At 43.3% G+C, this 20,952-nt stretch overlaps 1 protein-coding gene across 7 annotated transcripts in view; it reads left to right on the top strand.

Annotated features, from left to right (window-relative positions):
* The window catches only part of LOC147031254 (uncharacterized), a 222,685-nt gene that overhangs the window by 144,601 nt on the left and 57,132 nt on the right, over positions 1-20,952 (top strand). For 5 of the 7 annotated variants that reach the window (XR_015052544.1, XR_015052541.1, XR_015052543.1 and 2 more), the window contains exon 2: positions 12,721-12,831. Coding sequence is in view for 1 of the 7 variants with exons in the window: in XM_085860396.1 (XP_085716522.1) it covers positions 13,241-13,311 (71 nt within the window). In the remaining 6 variants the exon portion in view is untranslated. Of the gene's footprint in view, positions 1-12,720; positions 12,832-13,210; positions 13,312-20,952 lie in introns of those variants that run through there. The other 2 variants (XR_015052546.1, XM_085860396.1) reach the window with 1 other exon arrangement.

Raw genomic sequence — 20,952 nt, 5'->3', positions numbered from 1 at the left:
GGCCCTGTCACACCTTAACGTTTTAGCCAGCAATGGCAACGCATAAAAATGTATGTAAAACGTTGGCGTACGCTGAAATTTTGATGATTTTTTTTTAAAGTTTTGGGTGTATTCATAACGTGTTGGTCGTATACATAACATATTAGTAACGGGCACAGAACGTTTTGTTATGTTATTGATAACTTTTACCAATGAATGCTTAGCCTGTTGTCGGCGTTCACAACCTATGCCCAACGATAGTTTAACTTACGCATAGCGTGCTAAACGTATCGCCGGCAAACTCGTGGCGTAGCCTGTTAAGAACCTGCTGGACGCCGATTTAAATCATAACTGCCTGAGAATTTGAAGTGTCAACATCGCAGTCACACCTTGACGATTTTGCCAGCGTATGCTGGCCTGTGAAAAATGTGTCTAAAACGCTAGGCGCACGTCAAATACGGTATAGGTAAGTTGTGTATACGTTAAGAGTAGGCTGGAAAACAATGAAGTACGCTGTCATATTACGTGGTACGTGTAATACGTCGTGAAATTTCAAGCATGCTGAAAATTTTACGATGTACTCGGCGTATGGCGAACACGTTCCGCATGTGTTGTCATATGTTCCTGGCACGCTTCCCGATCGTTTACACACGACGGACACACGTTACTTGTAGGTTACTCATAAGTCGAAACACGTCAAGGTAATATTTAACATACCCTCAACCTAATTTTCAACCAATGGGTAACGTCCTTTTAACCTATGAGTCGTGTGCTCTGAACCTATGTTTAACGTGCTTGAAACCTATGAGTAACGTGCATTGAACCTATTTGTAACTTGCCTTGAACCAATGACTAGCATGCTATGAACCTATGAGTAGCGTGTGTTTAACCTATGTGTAGCATGCTTTGAACCTAAGTATAACGTGCTTCTAACCTTTGAGTAACATGCTATGAACCTATTTGTAACGTATCTAAAACGCACATTGTCTTATGTAGACGAATTAGATTGATGATTTCCGGACAACCACAGCACTTACTGAACGTGTTTCTAACTTACATCTACCGTGTAATGGCGTATTGGCAGCGTTCAGGGAAATTGGGATATACAAATGGGCTTCACAAGAGGAACACATCATTGTTCCAGACTCCATGTCAATCAATGTCGATGTCAATGCCAGTAGTATCAGTAGTAGTAATACTATTAATAGTAGTTGGTGTGCGTGACAGTAGTAATAGTAGTAGTAGTTGTAGTAGTAGCATTGGTGGTAGTAGTATGTCTATGTCAGTAGTAGTATGTGAGCGTGATGGGGAGGGTGTGGGTGATGATGGATCCTCTTATCGTCCACAAATAGGAGACTACTTTGCACCATTGTTCGATGTTCTTTTCGGCTAATTTTTTTTCCTCATTCCCACGATGAAATATTTCTTTGTTTTACTTTTTAAAGTATTAAAAACGACTTTGACAAATGCATAATGTACTAGTAATGAACACAGAACGCTTCGATAACTTATAGATAAGTTATACCAACGATTGTTTATCGTGTTTTAGTCGTCCACAACCTATGCCCAACGATAGTCCTTCGTATGCATAGCATAATAATTCCCAAGCACGTTATTCATAGGTTATAAATAAGTCACGGGTACCCTAAACATTGCTTTGATGTGTTTCGACGTATGAGGAACTTTCAAGTCGCGTGTTGCGAAGTGTGAACAACGTTCGTGTAGCGTGCTTACAAAACGTTACTCATAGATTAGAAATAAGTTTCGGGTACGCGAATGTTACCTCTACGTGTTTCGACTTATGAGTAACATACAATTAACGTGTGTCAACGATCGCATGACGTGCCTACAACTTATGGCCAGCGTAACGGAACGTGTGAGCCAAACGCCGAGTACGTCGTAAAATTTCAAGCATGCAAAATTTTTTGGACATCCAAAAAGTACAACGTTTTAAACCAGCGTAATACGACCTATGGTAGTGTTTTTCAGTGTGCACCTAACGTACACATAACGTACCCATAACGTATTCGACGTGTGCCAGCGTTTTAGAAAAATTTTTTCATAAATCGGCATACGCTGGCCAAATCGTCAAGGTGTGACAGCCCCTTTAGGAATTGCTGAAGGGATCCAAGTCAAACTTGTTTTTTTTCTATTTTGTAACATTATTTTGAAGGAATGCAAATTGGCAGTAAACCAGGAAGAGTAGTTCCAATTTTAGTGGATCAACTGATAATTGGTGCAAATCAATCGAAGGTATTTAAGAGTCATTTTGGTTATTGATTGAGTTCAGGATCATCAGTGAGGTGTGAAAACAGAATTGAATTCAAGAACATATTGTTACGGTTGTGGGGTAAATGGAGGAATTTAATAGGGAATTGAATAGGGAATAGGGAATTTAATAGGGAATAGCATTGAATAGAGTAGTTTCGTCTGTAGACATGTCAGAAGCATGTCAATGTAATTAAGTAGGGAAACTGTGAGCTTCAGTGTTACGTGTCACCACATGGGGGGTGGTGTCGTGTTAATTAGCTATGGTTTAAGAACAAGCTTCCCAGTATGTAATTGCCCCCCCCCCCGTGACTTTTTCCTTTGTCTTTATAACCACAAGCATGATGAGAAACGAGCAAACGTGCCGAGCAGGCAGAAGCCCCGCCTCCAATGGTGACGGCAGGCCAAATCACGCCCCTGAGGCTGATGATTGACGGGCGTGATGTCGAAGAGGAAGAGTTGGTTGGGTTGCAGACACACATACAGACAGACAGACAGACAGACAGAGAAAAAAAAAGAGTTCAGAGGAGGAAATGGTGGTTTTGGCGATGTTAGTCAGTCAGAAGCGGGAGATCAGGGTGAGCGCATGCACGAGGACGGCACGATCCTTGTGTTCATATTGAGGTGATTTGGCTCGTATGGTGAAGCAAGATGCTAGCCTTTGGCTCTTTGTTGGGTCGGTGAGGACAATCTGCGCATGAAGTCGCTGCACTGGATCTCTGAGCTTTGGTATGGATTGCCTGGCATGCGTTTGTCCTGGTACGAGAGAAGTGATTAGGCATCATTTTGTGCGAGTCTGCACGTGCTGGTGAAAGCGCCTCAATTCCACAAAGACCAGCTTTGGGCCAAGCTAAGTACAAGAATACTCGAAAGGAAGGGTTTTCTATATATTTTCTTTTCCCTTTGTCTGTATTTGAGTCTGTGTAAAGAGGCACCTTAACTGTAGGATATATTTACTTCATTATTATCATTACTGTTTGAATTATTGTCCTTTTTAAATATTTGCCTTTTAATTAAATGTATTCCTTTAATTAAAGAATCTATATCAGTGTATTTGTAGTGGGTTCATAACCCCCCCCCCAAGCTGTGCTCTTCCACCCCTCCGCTATTGTACCCCCTTCCCGCGCATGCATTAATCTCCAAGTCTCGGCTGTAGGCCTTCAAAGGAGAAGCTTGGCCATCCATCCAGGTAGGGGTTAAACCCCCTGGACACGCCAATATATTGGCAAAGTGCTGAATATAAATGCAACTCCGATTGTGGCACGTCACATATCAAGTGATATGAAGTTTTCAATAACGGAAGGGTTAAATAACTAATCTGTTCGAAAAAGGGTGTATTATAAGTAAATTCAAGTCACAGGATTAGTTTCACAGGATAAAACAAATCTAAAGTATGATCATGAATATGGCTGAGAAATAGAATCTATTGCTCCCAAATTGAAACTATCGACGAAGTGTAGATCTATTTTTTTGTTATTAATGTTGATAATGGAGATCATCAGCATGAAGGATAAATCCCCTACATTCAGTATCTTTCCAGGATAGAGCAGCAGAGATGACAAAATCTGAGAAGCTTTTGAGAAACAAAACATGTTGTGTTTGAGCTGAGTAAATGATTTTTTTTTTTTTTATACTTATCGGTGAACCAACAGTTATGCAAAGGGGTTCAAACTATCAATATGAAGTGAGAGTCCATCTGAATTGAAAGAGTCAATTTGGAGATGGAATCAATGCCTCCACCCCAGGCATGCTCTAAAGGGCAATGGTGAAAATTTGACCATGAGGAATTTTATCATGTGACAGCAATATTTCACATAAATCTAGAAAATCAATACCCATGTAAGATATTTCCTCGCAGAGTGTGAGAGACTTGTCAGTAGTTCGTGAAAGTTTGTTTAAAAAGCCACTCAGATGTAAGAGGAAGCCATTTTTGAAGAGGCCATTAAGTGAGGCTTAACAAGGGTAAGATTTGCTTGGACCACAGTTCTGGTGGAATGGTCAAGGCACTTAATCTCCAATTATTTCCGATGAATGATGGAATTATATTGATCTGGTGCAAAACTGAAAGAGCTGATAAGACTGTTGTTTGCGATGTTTCCCAGAATGATAGACAAAAAAACACTGAGTTTACTACACATCATACAAACAGATCCTCCACTCAAATGTGACAGATCTCACAATTAGCCTGGATAGAGACAAACGAGCAAAGCACGGGAATGGTGAAGAGAGTTTAATAAAGCAGTGAAACACATTTGGCCCATATATGTAAAAATATTTATATTTAAAATCATTTATACATATATCTCAAAGGATCTGACTATCTCTGTCTATAATGATTTATTCCAAAGAGTTTCTGCAATCATCCAATAATACAAGTAGTTCCATTGAAAGTTAGTAATTTATTTACTTAGGCAAGCTTGTGATGAAGCAAGCAAAATTTTGTTCAGTTTTAAAAGCCCGTGTTTCCATGATTGAGGAAGAACAAGCAGGACCTTGAGCTTTGATGTAGTGGTTCCTATGGTGACATTTATTATTCAACAGCAGGAAGCCTTTACAAGGACATGGGAGGAGCACACAAAAGGAAATATAGTAATATTTCTCAAAGCAATATAAAACAAGAAAAACAGCAATCAGAGATTGCAGACCCTTGCCAGGACTTGTTTTGTTTGTGTAGTTTTGTGTCATGTATTTTGTGTGGTGTTTGTTTACTGGTGTGTTACCCAGATCATATATATATATATATATATATATATATATATATATATATATATATATATATATATATATATATATATATATATATATATATATATATATATATATATATATATATATATATATTTCTGGCTGCTAGACCATGTGTCTGATCAGGTTGAAATTTAAAGCTTATATTCGCCATCACTCCGAGATCATAATTGCAAAGTTTCACGTCGATTGATTAAGCGGTTCAAGAGAAATAATTTTTGAAAGATTTTTGCTCAATCCAATATGGCTGTCAGACCATGTGACATCAATTATTCATGAATATCCTGGTATCCCCAAGGCTTGGAGAACATTTGTGTGAAGTTTCCTCTCGATTTGTCCAGCCATTCTGGAGAAGAAGAGTTTTATAGGTTTTAGAGTAAATACAATGTTGCTGCCAAACCATGTGACTTATGATGTCACATTTGTGAACCTTTTCTTTCTCAAGGATAGGTGGTCATACTTGTGAAGTTTCACCTTGATCTGTTCAGCCACTTCAGAGAAGAAGATTTTTGAAGGTTTAAAAAAAAAAAAATGGCTGCCAAATCACATGAGTGATGATGTCATCAATTTTTTTTTTCTGTGGACCTTTTTATCCCTTGACCCTCAATTTTTTTCATACTGATCAGATGTAGCATTCTACATATGCAATTATAACATCATAACAAAGGCACCTACGATGTCATAAAAAAATTACACTTATTCCCCATGACGATTACTTGTCATGTGCCAAGTTTCAATAGTTTCCTTTGTGCTTTTCAGAGATACAGAGGTCCAAAGTTTTTCCAACATGGCTGCCACACCATGTAGCATATGATGTCATAATTATCAATAAAACATTCTACATGAATAGTCGCTCCTATAGTAAAAATTTCGACTCAATCCAACAAGCGTTTCTGAAGAAAAACACTTAATTTCTGTGCAGACAAACAAACAAATGGTCCCAAATGCAATACCCTCTCCTTTGGCAAGGGTAACTAGAAAGCATCTGAAAATGCAACACCCATCCGCTTTCTATTCAGACTTCTTCTGTATCCTAAACATGATGAAAACAGCTAAAAAAAGAAGCAAAATATTGACGATTTTAGGCAACCTTGACCTTTTGACCTCAAAATCGATAGCCTTCAGTGACCCAATATACCAACCCTGTTCAAATTTCAAGTCAATGGAAATTGGTGATTTTGTAACCTTGACCTTTGACCTTTTGTTTTCAAAACAATCATCTTTCAGCATTTTATTGGTGAACCAATTCAGTGACTAAATATACAAACCCTGTTCAAATTTCAAGTCAATCGGATGAAAATTGAAGATTTTCTGCAACCTTGACTTTTGACCTTTTGATATGAAAACAATCCGCTTCTAGCTTTTGATTGGTGAACCAACTTCATTGAGCTATGTGATATAATGCATTCACTGCTAAACCTCGCGTTCTGTCCCCCGAGGGACTGCCTATCCATAGCGTCTCCCAGATCTGTGTCTATATTTTCAGAGGTTTCGCGAGGTGCTCTCCAGGGAATCAAAGCAAATCTGGTAAAAAAAAAACGGACATTTTAAAATAAACTCACAATGTTTGTGTGGACCTCGAACCGATGTACCATGTGACACATGCACATATGAGCAGGCAAAATGGCGCATTTTCTGTAACATGTATTTCACGGGCAATTGAACTTTGTGATATCTCTAGGGTTGTTCTGCATTAAGCTGCAACTCTTTTGTGGATAAAGTCATTTTATTTCATTAACTGCTGTGTGCATGGTGAAGATGGGCTTTAAAGTTAAAGGGATCCTTCATGGTATGCAGCGACAGCTTTTCCAACCATTCCTTTTGAATTATTTAATTAGAGTGCTTGCATGAGTGCTTAAGCCACTTGCCGAGCGCCCATTGTTGAGCGTGATACTGCGCTACGTCGTTCTGAGTGAATCTTCACTCTCTGCATATGCTTTTGCCATGCCATGTCATTCAGAGCGAGTGGTTCGTGTTCCGTCACCCTGAGCGAGTGGTTCGTGTTCCGTCACCCTGAGCGAGTGGTTCGTGTTCCGTCACCCTGAGCGAGTGGTTCGTGTTCCATCACCCTGAGCGAGTGGTTCGTGTTCCGTCACCCTAAGCGAGGCGTTCGTGTTCCGTAACCCTGAGCGAGTGTTTCGTGCTCCGTCACCCTGAACGAGTGTTTCGTGCTCCGTCACCCTGAACGAGTGTTTCGTGCTCCGTCACCCTGAACGAGTGTTTCGTGCTCCGTCACCCTGAACGAGTGTTTCGTGCTCCGTCACCCTGAACGAGTGTTTTGTGCTCCGTCACCCTGAACGAGTGTTTCGTGCTTCGTCACCCTGAACGAGTTGTTGCGAAATAACACCCGATTTCCAAGCCATTTGCCTTATTAACATGTTTTCTATCTCTACTTTTTTTTTTCCACCCGGCACACGCAGCTGTTCATATTGAATAATGTTTGTGCACACATCACTGAAATCACCCTGAAATCACACCTTGTGCACACATCACTGAAATCATCCGTCACCCTGAGCGAGTGGTTCGTGTTCCGTCACCCTGAGCGAGGCGTTCGTGTTCCGTCACCCTGAGCGAGGCGTTCGTGTTCCGTCACCCTGAGCGAGGCGTTCGTGTTCCGTAACCCTGAGCGAGCGTTTCGTGCTCCGTCACCCTGAACGAGTGTTTCGTGCTCCGTCACCCTGAACGAGTGTTTCGTGCTCCGTCACCCTGAACGAGTGTTTCGTGCTCCGTCACCCTGAACGAGTGTTTCGTGCTCCGTCACCCTGAACGAGTGTTTCGTGCTCCGTCACCCTGAACGAGTGCTTCGTGCTCCGTCACCCTGAACGAGTTGTTGCGAAATAACACCCGATTTCCAAGCCATTTGCCTTATTAACATGTTTTCTATCTCTACTTTTTTCCACCCGGCACATGCAGCTGTTCATATTGAATAATGTTTGTGCACACATCACTGAAATATATACTGTGTATATATATATATATATATATTTATATATATATATATATATTTATATATATATATATATTTATATATATATATATATATATATATATATATATATATATATATATATATCTATATTTTCATATATATATATGCAACGTTGTGTTTCAGTGAAAGCTACTCAAGGTTTTTTAGTTGTCTATAGTAAGTACTGCAGTTGGTAATCACACTGACTCCACGGCCGTGTGTGTGTGTGTGTGTGTGTGGGAGTGTGTGTGTGTGTGTGTGTGTGTGAGTGTGTGTGTGTGTGTGTGTGTGTGTGTGTGTGTGTGTGTGTGAGAGTGGGTGTGTGTGTGTGTGTGTGTGTGTGTGTATGTGTGTGTTGTTCATAAAGTATAACATATTCTTTCTGATAACTCTCCTATCCCCACCTCTCTCTCTTTGTCCCATCCTTGCTCTACTCCCTCCCAATACAGTGCAGTAATCTCCTCTCGCATCTCCTCCCCCCACCCTTTTCTCTCTCTCTCTCTCTCTCTCTCTCTCTCTCTCTCTCTCTCTCTCTCTCTCTCTCTCTCTCTCTCTCTGTCTCTGTCTCTGTCTCTGTCTCTGTCTCTGTCTCTCTCTCTCTCTCTCTCTCTCTCTCTCTCTCTCTCTCTCTCTCTCTCTCTCTCTCTCTCTCTCTCTCTCTCTCTCTCTCTCTCTCTCTCTCTCTCTCTCTCTCTCTGTCTGTCTCTCTCTCTCTCTCTGTCTCTCTCTCTCTCTGTCTCTGTCTCTCTCTCTCTCTCTCTCTCTCTCTCTCTCTCTCTCTCTCTCTCTCTCTCTCTCTCTCTCTCTCTCTCTCTCTCTCTCTCTCTCTCTCTCTCTCTCTCTCTCCCTCTCCCTCTCTCCCTTTTTCTCTGTCTGTCTCTGTCTCTGGACATATCCAGACCTGTCAACCCAATTTATGAAAAAGGCTGAGAATGTAAAATGTGTCCAGCGAGGTCGTGAAGCGTCTGGGAATTGAGGGCACGAAGCACCCGAAAAACGTAGGGAGGTCTGGGGGCATGCTCCCCCAGAAAGTGTTTGCTTTCTGGTGTGTCTGAGATGCAATTTCCTGCATTCTGGTGCCTAATTCATACAAATGTTTTTTTTCTGTCAGAAGATCAGTTTTATGTCATGTTGTTACTGTTTAGTCCACTGCATGGACTAAAAGAAATGTACGAACAACATGAACAAACAAGACATGTATTTTACTTTCAGCAACAGATCAAATGCTAGACATGGATGAGAACACTCATGATCGTTGTAATTATGATGTATTATTTCAGCATATTGATAGTATTTCTATATTGATATATTGATAGTCTATATATGAAAATGAAACCGCAGCAACAAGACATTTCATTGGATCAGGATGGGCATCAATAATTGACCAATCGTACTCAGTCTCTAATGTAGGATGTGGGGAACTATGTGAAGCAATCAGATTTAAGTCGGTATTCAAGGTTATAACATCAGTTAAACCAGTCGTAATGCAATAATGTTGGAAAAAAAATTTGGTGCCGAGAGATTTTTTTAAAGTTTGAGAATTTATCGCGAGAACGTGAGAACGTGACTTTCAACAGAAAGTTATGAGTCTCACGGCAAAAATGTGAGAGTTGGCAGGTGTGCGTATCCGGACGTTGGTTATGTCTGGATGGTGTTTGTCTGCAGATGCATCCGGGCGATGTTTATCGCCGGATGCATCCGGGTGGTGTTTGTCTCCCAACGTGTCCGGGCGGTATTTATGTCTGGATGGGAGTTTGTCTCCAGACTTCTCCAGACAGGAGTTTGTCTCCGGACGGGAGTTTGTCTCTGAGCCGTGTTTATACAATGAGCAGTAGAAAATGGATTTCAGACATTGTTTTGTTTCAATCTTCACTGTTATTCTAGGCAGAATAATTTTGATGAGACAGTATGAATCGTAATGAACGCTCCACCGCACGTCTACCTTCCCTTCCTCTCACCTCGCATTATCTTCCCTTCCCCACCCTCCTCACTCCCCCTCCCTCATCTCTCCTTTTCCCTCCACCTCTTCACTCTCCCCGCTCTCTTTCCCCACCCCTCTCTCCCTCTTCCCCTCTCTTTTTCTCCCTCTCCCCTTTAGTATTACCGTCAGCGAAGTGACGGGTGATATTTGCTCGTAAATTAATAATCATCATTAAAAGTAGACTAAAAACAAGTACTCTTGTTATTGTTCAAACTTTTCCTTGGATGTTTGCTTAATACTGTCTTTATTCTTTTTACAGCCAGTTGTTTTGCTCATTCAGAAACTAGTTTACGGTGTTCCCTAAACCTTCTTCCTAGCTCTTCTGCATCAATTTATGTAAAATTAAAATTTGAAATTAAATTCAAAATAACGAAAAAAATGTGTGCGTCCAAAAATGTATTTGTATTTTCCACTTGAGTGTTATATACTGTATGTGCAAATTCATTATAATCACAGTGTTGAGCATTTATCATGACTCTTGTTATGGCCAATGTATAATTTAACTTGAATTAAATAAATCATTTTACATTACTTCTCATCAATCTACGATGGGCAGTCCAAATCTACGACTGATCAGTTCTTCTCATTCATACAATCATTAAAGACAATGGCCCTTTTCAACTCTTATCAAAATTTTGGGAGAATCATAAAATAATCAGCATTATCACTAATAAAGCAGGTGATTAGCTTTACCATTGGAGAACACGTTTCTGATTGTAAAAAAACAACCTCTTAAAACCAACACAAGAATACCAAGTTCGTTGGTTTTTAGAGTATAGTTGGAATATAATGTAATGGTCACGGGCCCTCGAAAAACTGATGTATCTGCTAGGTGGGAATGGGTCAAATCTGTCACCTGTTCCACCCTTAATTTTAGCAAAAACTGTCCAGCTGTAACGAATCTGCCGACAGTGAATAGCAGAGCAGAGCTCTGCTGGCGGCTCGTCTTCTTACGGCGTCTTAATGTGTGCGGAATCACCAGTAAATTACGCACTTTGGATATCTCATTCTGCAATGGCCACCAGGACACAGATTTGCATTTGCAAGGATTTATTCACAATAATAATATTTATCGGGGTGGGGAGAAGGTAGGAGAAAGATACAGATTCTCACAGCAATCTTAACTAACTGCAACAAATGAATAAAACAAAACCCTTACACCCACGATACCAACGACAGACTTATTTATCTATCATAAAGTCCTCATTCATTCCAGTAACAGGACAGAAAGAGAGAGAAGACGGAAGATGTAAGAATCTGCGGTATATGCGCTCCTGCTCGTACCTAATTTTGGCGCCAAAACTCCCCAAGTTGCGCATGAAGGCCTGACAATCAATGGGGAGGTGGAGGGGAACAGCAGTCACGATCATTCTCCCCATGAGTGTCCCTCGGGTACAAACCAGTAGAGGGCCAGAGGACATTGCAGCCCAGACTCATTTAATGAAATGGCACCAACTCTCAACAAATTCAGAAGTGTGGGCCAGAGAGAGAGAGAGAGAGAGAGAGAGAGACAGACAGACAGACAGACAGACAGACAGACAGACAGACAGACAGACACAGACAGACAGCTGGGCACGTCCTCTTTATAAACTCTCTTCCAGGGGTGGTGCGTCGGTTTACTGGCTGTGCGTTCATTGGTTAGGGAGCCTGGTAATTTTCCAGTCACTCGTTAGTCCTGCTGTGAATGCGTGACAGAATCTTCCAGCTGGATCATGTCCTCAGTGCTGTTTATTTTGCTGTAAACAAAATGAAAACAATGCCAGATTATAATGGGGGGGGGGGGGCACACCACCACATAAAACACAAAGGTGGGGAAATTGATGCTTCGACGCAAACATTTTGGAAAGGAGATGAAGAGAGGTCCTCAATGTAAGCTCGACACTGTCTGGTCATACACTTACAATGTATGGTTATGCTGAATCGAAATGTACAATGGAAATAACTAGTATAATCTTTTTCCCAATTAATCCCTAAGCTATATCCACAACAATATCATCAATTTCCCAAACCTTTAGATTATGTGATAGTTTAAACAGACCGATCGTACCCTCACTCACCTCTTCTTTCTGAGACCTACATTGAAGCCTTGTTAGAACAGTTGATACTCGTACTGAGATCTTGACTTTGTGAAATAAATAAAAATCTCTTTCTGTCGATTTCTCTTATAAATTCTGAGAAGAATTCTGACCTTTGGGTTGATTTGTGCAAAAATAATCATTGATTATGTTTATGCATTATTTAGTATTGAAACATTTTGGGTCCTGGCAATTGTGAACAATTTATGAGAAGCAACATTATAGAATGCTGACCTAACTGCGTTAATCTCTTCCATTGTTAGAAAATAGGTCTGACTCTTCATTCAAAGAATTGCAACAAATGTTCAACGAACTTATTAGCCTGGATAGAGACAGACATTTAATTCACTAAATTCAAATATTGCTGCAATTCATACTTGTACATGAGACATTTTTAAATGAGCATTTAACAAACTCTGAAAGATGCAGATTTTGTGAGCACGTTGAGAAATATGATGAATCTACGAAAAATAAAGAGCAAAAACCCTTTCGTTTTGGAGTTCAAATATTGAGCAGGCCTTCAGGTAAGTTCATATTTATGGTTTCCATAGGCACCACCCTTCTTTGTCAGTGAATATCATTTTCAGTTTTTTTTTTTTTTTTTTTGGGAATCAGCCTTCATCTTTCATCCAATAATTTAGCAACATGATTTTGTCTTGCATCTGCTTATTTCTTTCCACCCTACCTTCATTAACCTCTTTCAGCAATCCACCACTTCCGAAAATGTGACCAAGCCACCAGCTCTTCCTCATTGTCTCAATCAAACATCTGCTCTACCAAATCCACCAACTCACGGAATTATTCGTTTTTCTTGAGTGAGTACATTACCTTTCTCATACACTTCCATAATTGTTTGAAAAAAGGTTGTTCCACTGTATGTTGTGTATCCATGATGCTTGTCACCAGATTCACTCCAATCTAACATGTCTCAACCCAGGCCTCCACTGCTAAACCTGACATTATCTGCTTAACATAATCCTTCTTCCCACAGGATTTCCATGATTCCTCTGACTCTCCCAGGCTATTGTCTCCTCCAAGTCGACAGGCCTGAACCCTGCCCTTTTTGTATGCACGATTGAGTCTCGTGGAAGAGCTGGAGCAAAATGGAAGGGAACAAAATGGAAAGGGGGAGATACCAACAGCAGAGTAGAAGTGTTTGCGAGTGTAAGATCAAGGGGTTGGGGAGAAGGACACATGGGGGTGAACAAGCTGCAAACAAGCTGAATGAAATACAGCAAGAAGAGGAAAGCGAGGATGAAACAGAAAAGGGACAAACCAAACAACAATGAAAATAGGTGAGGGAGAAGGGGGGGGTGATTATAAAACCTGGAAAAGGGAATGCTTGGGAATGGGGTCACTTTGGGTAGAAGAGATCATGAGTAAGAATGTGGTGATCTGAGGTAGTGGTGAAGAGCTAAGCTGTCTTGAAGCTCTGAAGGGAAGAATGTGACTGAACAGACTGGGGAAGTTGGTTCCACAGTCCTTATGTAAGAGCTGCAATTTACATCAATAACTCTTCTTACCGTCTGTGGACTGCTTTGGTACCTCCAGCCACCAAGTGTACCCTTGGCTGTGCTATCCCCTTCACATCTACTTATTGTCAATCTGTGTGCTATCCTGTCCTCTCAACAGTGATTAATCCATTGATCTCTTTCTCTCTCTTTCTTCTATCTCTATCTCTATCTCTATCTCTATCTCTATCTCTATCTCTATCTTTATCTCTATCTCTCTCACAAAACTCACAACATGGACCAACTTATAACCACACATCCAAACTCTCTCTCTCTCTCTCTCTCTCTCTCTCTCTCTCTCTCTCTCTCTCTCTCTCTCTCTCTCTCTCTCTCTCTCTCTCTCTCTCTCTCTCTCTCTCTCTCTCTCTCTCTCTCTCTCTCTCTCTCTCTCTCTCTCTCTCTCTCTCTCTCTCTCTCTCTCTCTCTCTCTCTCTCTCTCTCTCTCTCTCTCTCTCTCTCTCTCTCTCTCTCTCTCTCTCTCTCTCTCTCTCTCTCTCTCTCTCTCTCTCTCTCTCTCTCTCTCTCTCTCTCTCTCTCTCTCTCTCTCTCTCTCTCTCTCTCTCTCTCTCTCTCTCTCTCTCTCTCTCTCTCTCTCTCTCTCTCTCTCCTTATTTGAGGCAATTCCAACTGTCACCATGCCAATTGGATGGGTGTTGGTACCTCTTTATCCAGCCATAGCAATGCATCTAAAGACTTCTGTGACTCCATAGGCATGACTCGATATATGAACTTTCTAACATATATTTCTGCCAATGGAAAATCTTCCATTCCGGACTTGGTTATGATTAATTTTCCTGACAATATCTCCTACTCTTCCACTGCTCAAATTGGTTCATCTGATCATGTGCTTGTGAAGGTCACATCTCTCTGGCTGCTGTCAGAGTACCCCAATGCAGTAATTTGGGCCCAGTGTCGTTCCTCATCTTCATCAATGATCTTTCTGATTCTCTGGATAATCCTGCATAAATCTTTGCTGATAACTCCATCATGTGCTGCATCATTCCTCATCATTGAGAGAGGCATCTGCAGCAGCCTTTTCCCTCTCTGCAAACCTTGATGAAACCTGGATCTGGTCCAACACTTGGAATATTTGTTTCAAACTCGAGAAATCTTACACTTTCATTCTGTCTCTCAGAAAGGACTGTTTGGTGAACTCTGGAATCTTCTTCCGTAAGAAACCCATTGAAGATGCTCAATCACTCAAACTTTTGGGCTTCACCAACAGCCATGATCTTTATTGGGTCATTAACGTAGCCATTGACTGGGCATCTTCTGTCAGGCAAAGTCATTCCTTGACAAATCTGAAATTTTATCAACTTACAATACCTTCATCTGCAGCTTGGTGGAGTACTGCTCTCCTATTTGGGTTGGTGCCCTTGCCTCACACCTTGCAAATCTTGATGCTGTGGCAACCTTGGCCCTCAAAATCATTGGAAACAAATGCGATGAAGATGAGTCTCTGGGCCTGATACTTACTCTCATATCGCAGACAAGTCGGTGATGTCTCTCTCTTCCACTGCCTCCTTTCTTGTCTTGAACGCACTGCCATTTTCCAACTCAACTTCCCTTCCCAATCCAACTCCCCTCTCCCAGGTTTGTTTCTGCAGGGTGCACATGGTCTGCTAGTAACCCACTTCTGGTGAACCTCTCAAAATCCAGGCTCACTGCTCATCTCCACTCATTTTTTCCTCTTTTCTCTTTTTTTTTTGTATAGTGTCGAGGCTCGTATGAGAGCTAACACACAGAATATACAACTAGGGAACAGGAGACAAGGGGGGCAGGAGAGGGAAGGTAAAACGTGTGGAACAGAGACATGAGGAGATCTGTGGAAGGGAGAGGGATGGGGCGGGGTACACAGAGTAAACAAGATGGGCACTCCGGGGACTTTCAGGTCCTTTCAGGACCAGAGACTTTCAGGAAGGAAAGCAGGTAATTTGAAGGAGGTGGGTTTGGAGTGGATTAACAAGGGTAGAAAAGATCACGGTTTTGGATGGGGGAAGATAAGAGATGGTGGTGAACAGCTGTTTTGAAGACCTGGAGGGAAGAGTGGGATTGAAGAGAGTGTGGGAGTTTGTTCCAAAGGTGGGGAAAAAGAGGAATGAAAGTGTGAAGGTGAGCAGTGATTCTTTATTTTGGTAGTTTTACCAGAAGGGTGTTGCTGGTGGACCTTGAGCACCCTGCAGAAATATGGGGGGGGGGAGGGTGGTACATATCACAGACAGACCAGGGTTGCGAGGCCGGAGAGGAGACAGTAGAAGACAGAAAGACCACCAACCTGCCTGCGGTGAGAGAGTGAGATACCCAAAGACTCAGCCTCATCACAGGAGATATCAATGATCCTAAATGCCTTGGTCAAGCCGAGAATGGTGAGAGGCAGGAGCACCAGCCCAGAGGGGAGAGCAATGCTCCATCAGACTGTTGACAACAGCTTTGTATGTGGCCAGGAGTTCAGGTGTGCCAAGGAAGCGCTTTGCACGATGGAGGATGCCCAATTGGCAACTAGCTTTGGAGGCCAGCTTGGACATGTGGCTTTCCCAGGAAAGATCATGGCAGATAGAGAGACCCAGAAGCTTGAATGAAAGGACTTCTTCAAGAGGATTGTTGAGAAAGTAGATGGGGGTGGGGGGAGGGGGGATTTCCAGACTGTCCTTTCAGAGACACACAGTGAGAGTGTGAGATTTGTCAGGATTGAAAGACATGTTCCACATGTTGGACCAGCTCGTGATAGTATCCATATGTACAGAGATGAAGAGGCTGCTGCTTGTCATTCTGAGTGATGGCAGATAGTACAGCAGAGGGCGGAGTCATCAGCAAAGAGGTAAAAAAGATTTTCCAGAGAGATCGGAGAGATCATTGATGAAAACCAGAAAAAGAACAGGGCCCAGAACACTGCCTTGAGGAACTCCAGCCTGGACAGGAAAGGCCACACGTTGGCTGCGACAGGAGAGGAAGTCGGCGAGCCATGAGTGGAGATGACCTTGGATACCATAGGAAGAGAGTTTCTCTTTCTGATGTAAGCAACTTCCTCAGTTTGTTGACTGTTCAATCCCACTCTTCCCCCCAGTGCTTCAAGATAGCTGCTCACAGCCACTTTCAGACATCCGCATTCTATACTAACCGTATTTTATACCCTCAATACTCCTCCCCAAGCATTTCCTTTGCAGCTTATCAAGTTTGTTCCTTCTCCTTCACTCGTTTTCATTTTTGGTTCTATTTGTTTCATCCAAGTTCACCCCTGTGTCTTCCTACCCCTCCCATTCATCCCATTTTTATTGTAAGTGTCCCTTTAGCCTGTATTGGAGTGTTTCCACATTTCCACTGTTTTCTTCTGCTTATGTTATGTTCAGGTCCATTCTGTGTTCTTGCTGTTCCAAAAGCCTCAAATTCACATATAAACTAGAATGGCACTCAGTCAAGCACTTACCTCCACCAGGCTAAACAGTTTACATCTTGTATTCTACAGTCGGTCGGATCTGCATCCGGACCTTAACCAAAATCGAATCGGCTTGTTATTGTCACCAACCCAACTCATCCACTAAGTTTCGTCCGAGTCCATCTACAACTGTTTGAGATGTCATGCCAAATATCATTTTTGCCCCATCTCTCAATGGTGAAGAATCACTTTTTTTTTTTTAAAGTTAAAATTGTAGTACCCGGATCCTAATCTTCACCAAAATCGAATCAATCCATCCTTGTCACACACTCAACCCGTCCACCAAGTTTCGACTAAATATGTCCACAACTTTTTGAAATACCCTGTTCACAGACAGGAGTGAAAACATAACCTGCCTCCACCTTTGGTAGCGGCAGTAAAAAGGTAATCACAATATCAACATAAACAGTGCAAATACAACCTGTCACTTTGCTGATGGTGGTGTGAATGTGAGGGGTGGGGGGGGGGTGGTCAGGTCAGGTATGGGAGCATACGCCAGAGCAGTGCGTTGCTGCGTCCACTTTCCACCAGTACTCCAGGGGCCTCCGTCTGGCCATCCCCAGGCAGATGCCTGGCCCATCCCCATCTCCATGAAATGCTGATCAACCTGCTGCAACCACGAGACACGTGGTCAGCCCATTGGCATCCTCCTCTCAGGAGGCTCCCTTGCTAAGAGAATCTGGTGAGCAGGATCAGCATCAGGAAAACGAGCCACATGTCCACACAGCCGCAGCTGAAGCTCTCAGCAACCGCTCGTGAGACACAAAGTCCAACGACCTGAAGACTCGTACATTCGTCCTCCCACACAGGTACCGGCAATCCATGATTCCCCAGGCCCGACTCGGACGTCTATGGACCTCTGGCTAATAGCCAGCAGAGACATGAATATCACTGCCAAAGTAAGTGAATATCTCTGTGACCTCAACATCCTCACCACAAACAGGTCCAGACAGGATAGCAGTGTCCAAGATGTCATTGAAAGCCTGGATCTTGGTTTTGATCCAGGAAACACATAATCCCAGCAGCTCCGACTCTTCATTCAGCACCATGAGGGCCCCCAAAAGGATATCAAAAGTCTCCACAAAGATGACTGCATCATCTGCGAAATCGAGGGCAGAGATCTTGACATTCCCAATCGATGAACCGTCACTTGATCTCTCTGACATCCTCCCCAGAATCCAGTCCATACAAGTACTGAAAAGTGTGGGGGCCAGGACACACCCCTGACGAACTCCAGTAACAATTGGAAATAAGTCAGAGATGGTACCACCACGTCTCACAGCACTCTCAGTACCAGAGTATAGTTCCGACATTAGATCGATCGGTTTTGGTGGCACCCCACGAAGACCAATAATCCTCCAGGGGGCATCCTGATTCACTGGATCAAATGCTTTGCAGAGATCAACGTGGGCTGCAAGCAGCCCCTGCCGAAACTCTCGTCTGCGTTCGATGAGGACCCAAAGAGCAAGGATATGGTCAATCGTTGACCTCTGGTGTAAAGCCTGACTGCTCTGGACGCTGGTGCTCAAGCAGATGGTGGTGAACCCTATCAAGAATTATCCGAGCAAAGACCTTGCCCGGCACTGAGAGCAGCGTCACTCCTAGGTAGTTATTGCAGTCTTGGCGATCACCCTTCCCTTTCCAGAGAGGGACAACTAGACCCCTCTTCCAGTCAGTTGGGATGATGCCTGTGTTCCAGGCAGAGCACAGAACTGCATGCAACAACACGAGTGCACCATTTCCAACAGCCTTGAGAAGTTCGGCATGGATGCCACAGATCTCAGGAGCTTTACCCAATTTCAGCCGGTTCACCGCAACTAATGTTTTCACAAACGAAGGTGGACCACAGTTGATTGGAGGGTCAGCAATAGGGATTTTAACACCCTATTGGGATTTTAACAATAGGGCTAACAGTCCAACTCGACAGCCACTCAAAGTAACCGGCCCAGCGGGCCTTCACTTTGGACTCCTCTGTCAAGAGCCTACCACTCTCTGCTCTAACTGCAGTACACCAAGGGATGGACTTAGATGAACGCAATGCACGAATTCCCCTGCAAGCAGGACGAGAATCACTTGACCACAGGTGATGCTCTACCCCCTCAGAGATTCCTCGCACAAAGGCCTCCTTATCCACCTTTTGTGCATGTTCAGTTTTACGCCTCAGTTCTGCTATTCAGCCTGGCCCTGCGACTCTGGGCAATGGTATCCAGTGTCCCTTGAGAGAAAAAATTCTTCTTCACTCTCTAGTAAGTTCCAAGACATCTCCCAGCAATATCAAGGACAGTGGTCTTGAAGGCACTCCCAAACCCTTCAGGACCCCCCAAAGCACCAAGATCTCCCAAATCCCCACTCGGCCTGTTCGCAATCTCCTCAGCTGCCATCTCATCCTTGAGCTTGCCAACATCCAGCCAAGGCTGGGATGGTACCATTCTACTGGATTTAAGGTCCAACTTAAAAGTTGCTAAAGCAAGCCGGTGGTCAGTATTGAGGAACTAAGTACTCCGGTAGACCCTGCAGTTCTGGATCATCCTCCAGTGACCATCAACGAGCACATGGTCAATCTCCTTTGCCACCCCGCCATATTGGAATACCAAGTCCAGCGGTGCGCCAGTGGGTGCTGAAACCATGAACCAGCCACCCTAATTCCATGACTTCTTGCAAAGTCAAGGAACTTAGTGCTATTCTGGTTCCCAGTTCCAGACCCATGGGGACCAACACACACCTCATAACCATCCCTATCAGTTCCAGTCGATGCATTGAAATCCCACAAGACAAGAAAAGTATCTCGCCTGGGGCACTGATTAACCACAGACTCGAGCGTGGCATAGAATGCATCCTTCACGGTGAGATCACTCGCCTCAGTCGGAGCATATACAGAGATTAGGGAAATGACACCCAAGGAGTGACGAATCGTTAGTCTCATAATACGCTCGTTGGCCGGTGTTACCTCAATTATCATCGGAGTCAGCTTATTGGACACATCGACAGCAACTCCTTGGGCATGGTAACCATCAGAGTGACCAGACCAATAGTAGGTGTAACCACCCACCATGAAATCACCGCAATCCTGTCTCTGAGCCTTAGAGAGTGTTGTAATACCAATGTCCAATGTTGTAATACCAACAAATCGTCCAAATGTTGTAATACCAAATATCACTTGAGCTCAAGTGATAACAGAGAGAGGTGATCATCCTCTCTTTGGGATAGGACATTCCAGGCACCCACCCAAAGGGACCACCTCAGGTTAACCCAAGGAGACCACCATCTGGTGGACGACACCTCAGCACCACCCCGACAAACTCTCCTGCAATCTGACTCGGAAATGTTACACCGTGTTTCCCGTCTCATCAAAGATTGGAGGTCCCGAAGGCTTTGCCCCAATCCCATCATCCGGTGAGCTGCCCTGCGAAGGGAAGCTGCACAGGAGGTGCTCCCACAGAGTGGGTTTTCAGATTTTTTTATGCTTCTGGAATGTTTTGCAGAATGAAGGGTTTTCCGGTGGCCGGAGTACAAATCCTGCCACCAACATCCTAATAGGAAGTACCCCAACTCTAGGCGACATCCGTAGACACAGTTGGGCACTAGATATGGATGGCCGTTGGCTCACAAGGAGCTCCTCCGCCCTTTGACGGAGGATGGTGGGTGGAGAAAGGGAAAGGGAGAGGGGGAGGTGAGCCAGAGAGGACGGAAGAAGGGAGGGACGGGGAGAGGAGGGAGGGGAAGCGAGGAGTGGGTGAAGAAGTTAGGAAGGGGGTGGAGGTGGGAAGAGCAATACCTCACAAAACGTTGCTATACACTGCAGGAATGAGGGGTGTGGGTGGGGGGGGTAGAGACACACAGACACAGACAATGTTGCATTTTAGTCAGGGGGGGGGAGTGAGGAGGGGACAGACAGAGTGGGGGGGGGGGAAAGATAGGTGAGGGAAGCAAAGAGAGTGATATGTTATGCTTAATGACTGAACACAAATAAATAAATAAAATCTCATGTCAGA

The sequence above is a fragment of the Eptatretus burgeri genome, chromosome 2 (assembly GCF_056783735.1).
Source record: "Eptatretus burgeri isolate ZD-2024b chromosome 2, Ebu_testis_v1, whole genome shotgun sequence".
NCBI classification, from domain to species: domain Eukaryota; kingdom Metazoa; phylum Chordata; class Myxini; order Myxiniformes; family Myxinidae; genus Eptatretus; species Eptatretus burgeri.
This window is presented reverse-complemented; position numbering and strand designations above follow the sequence as displayed.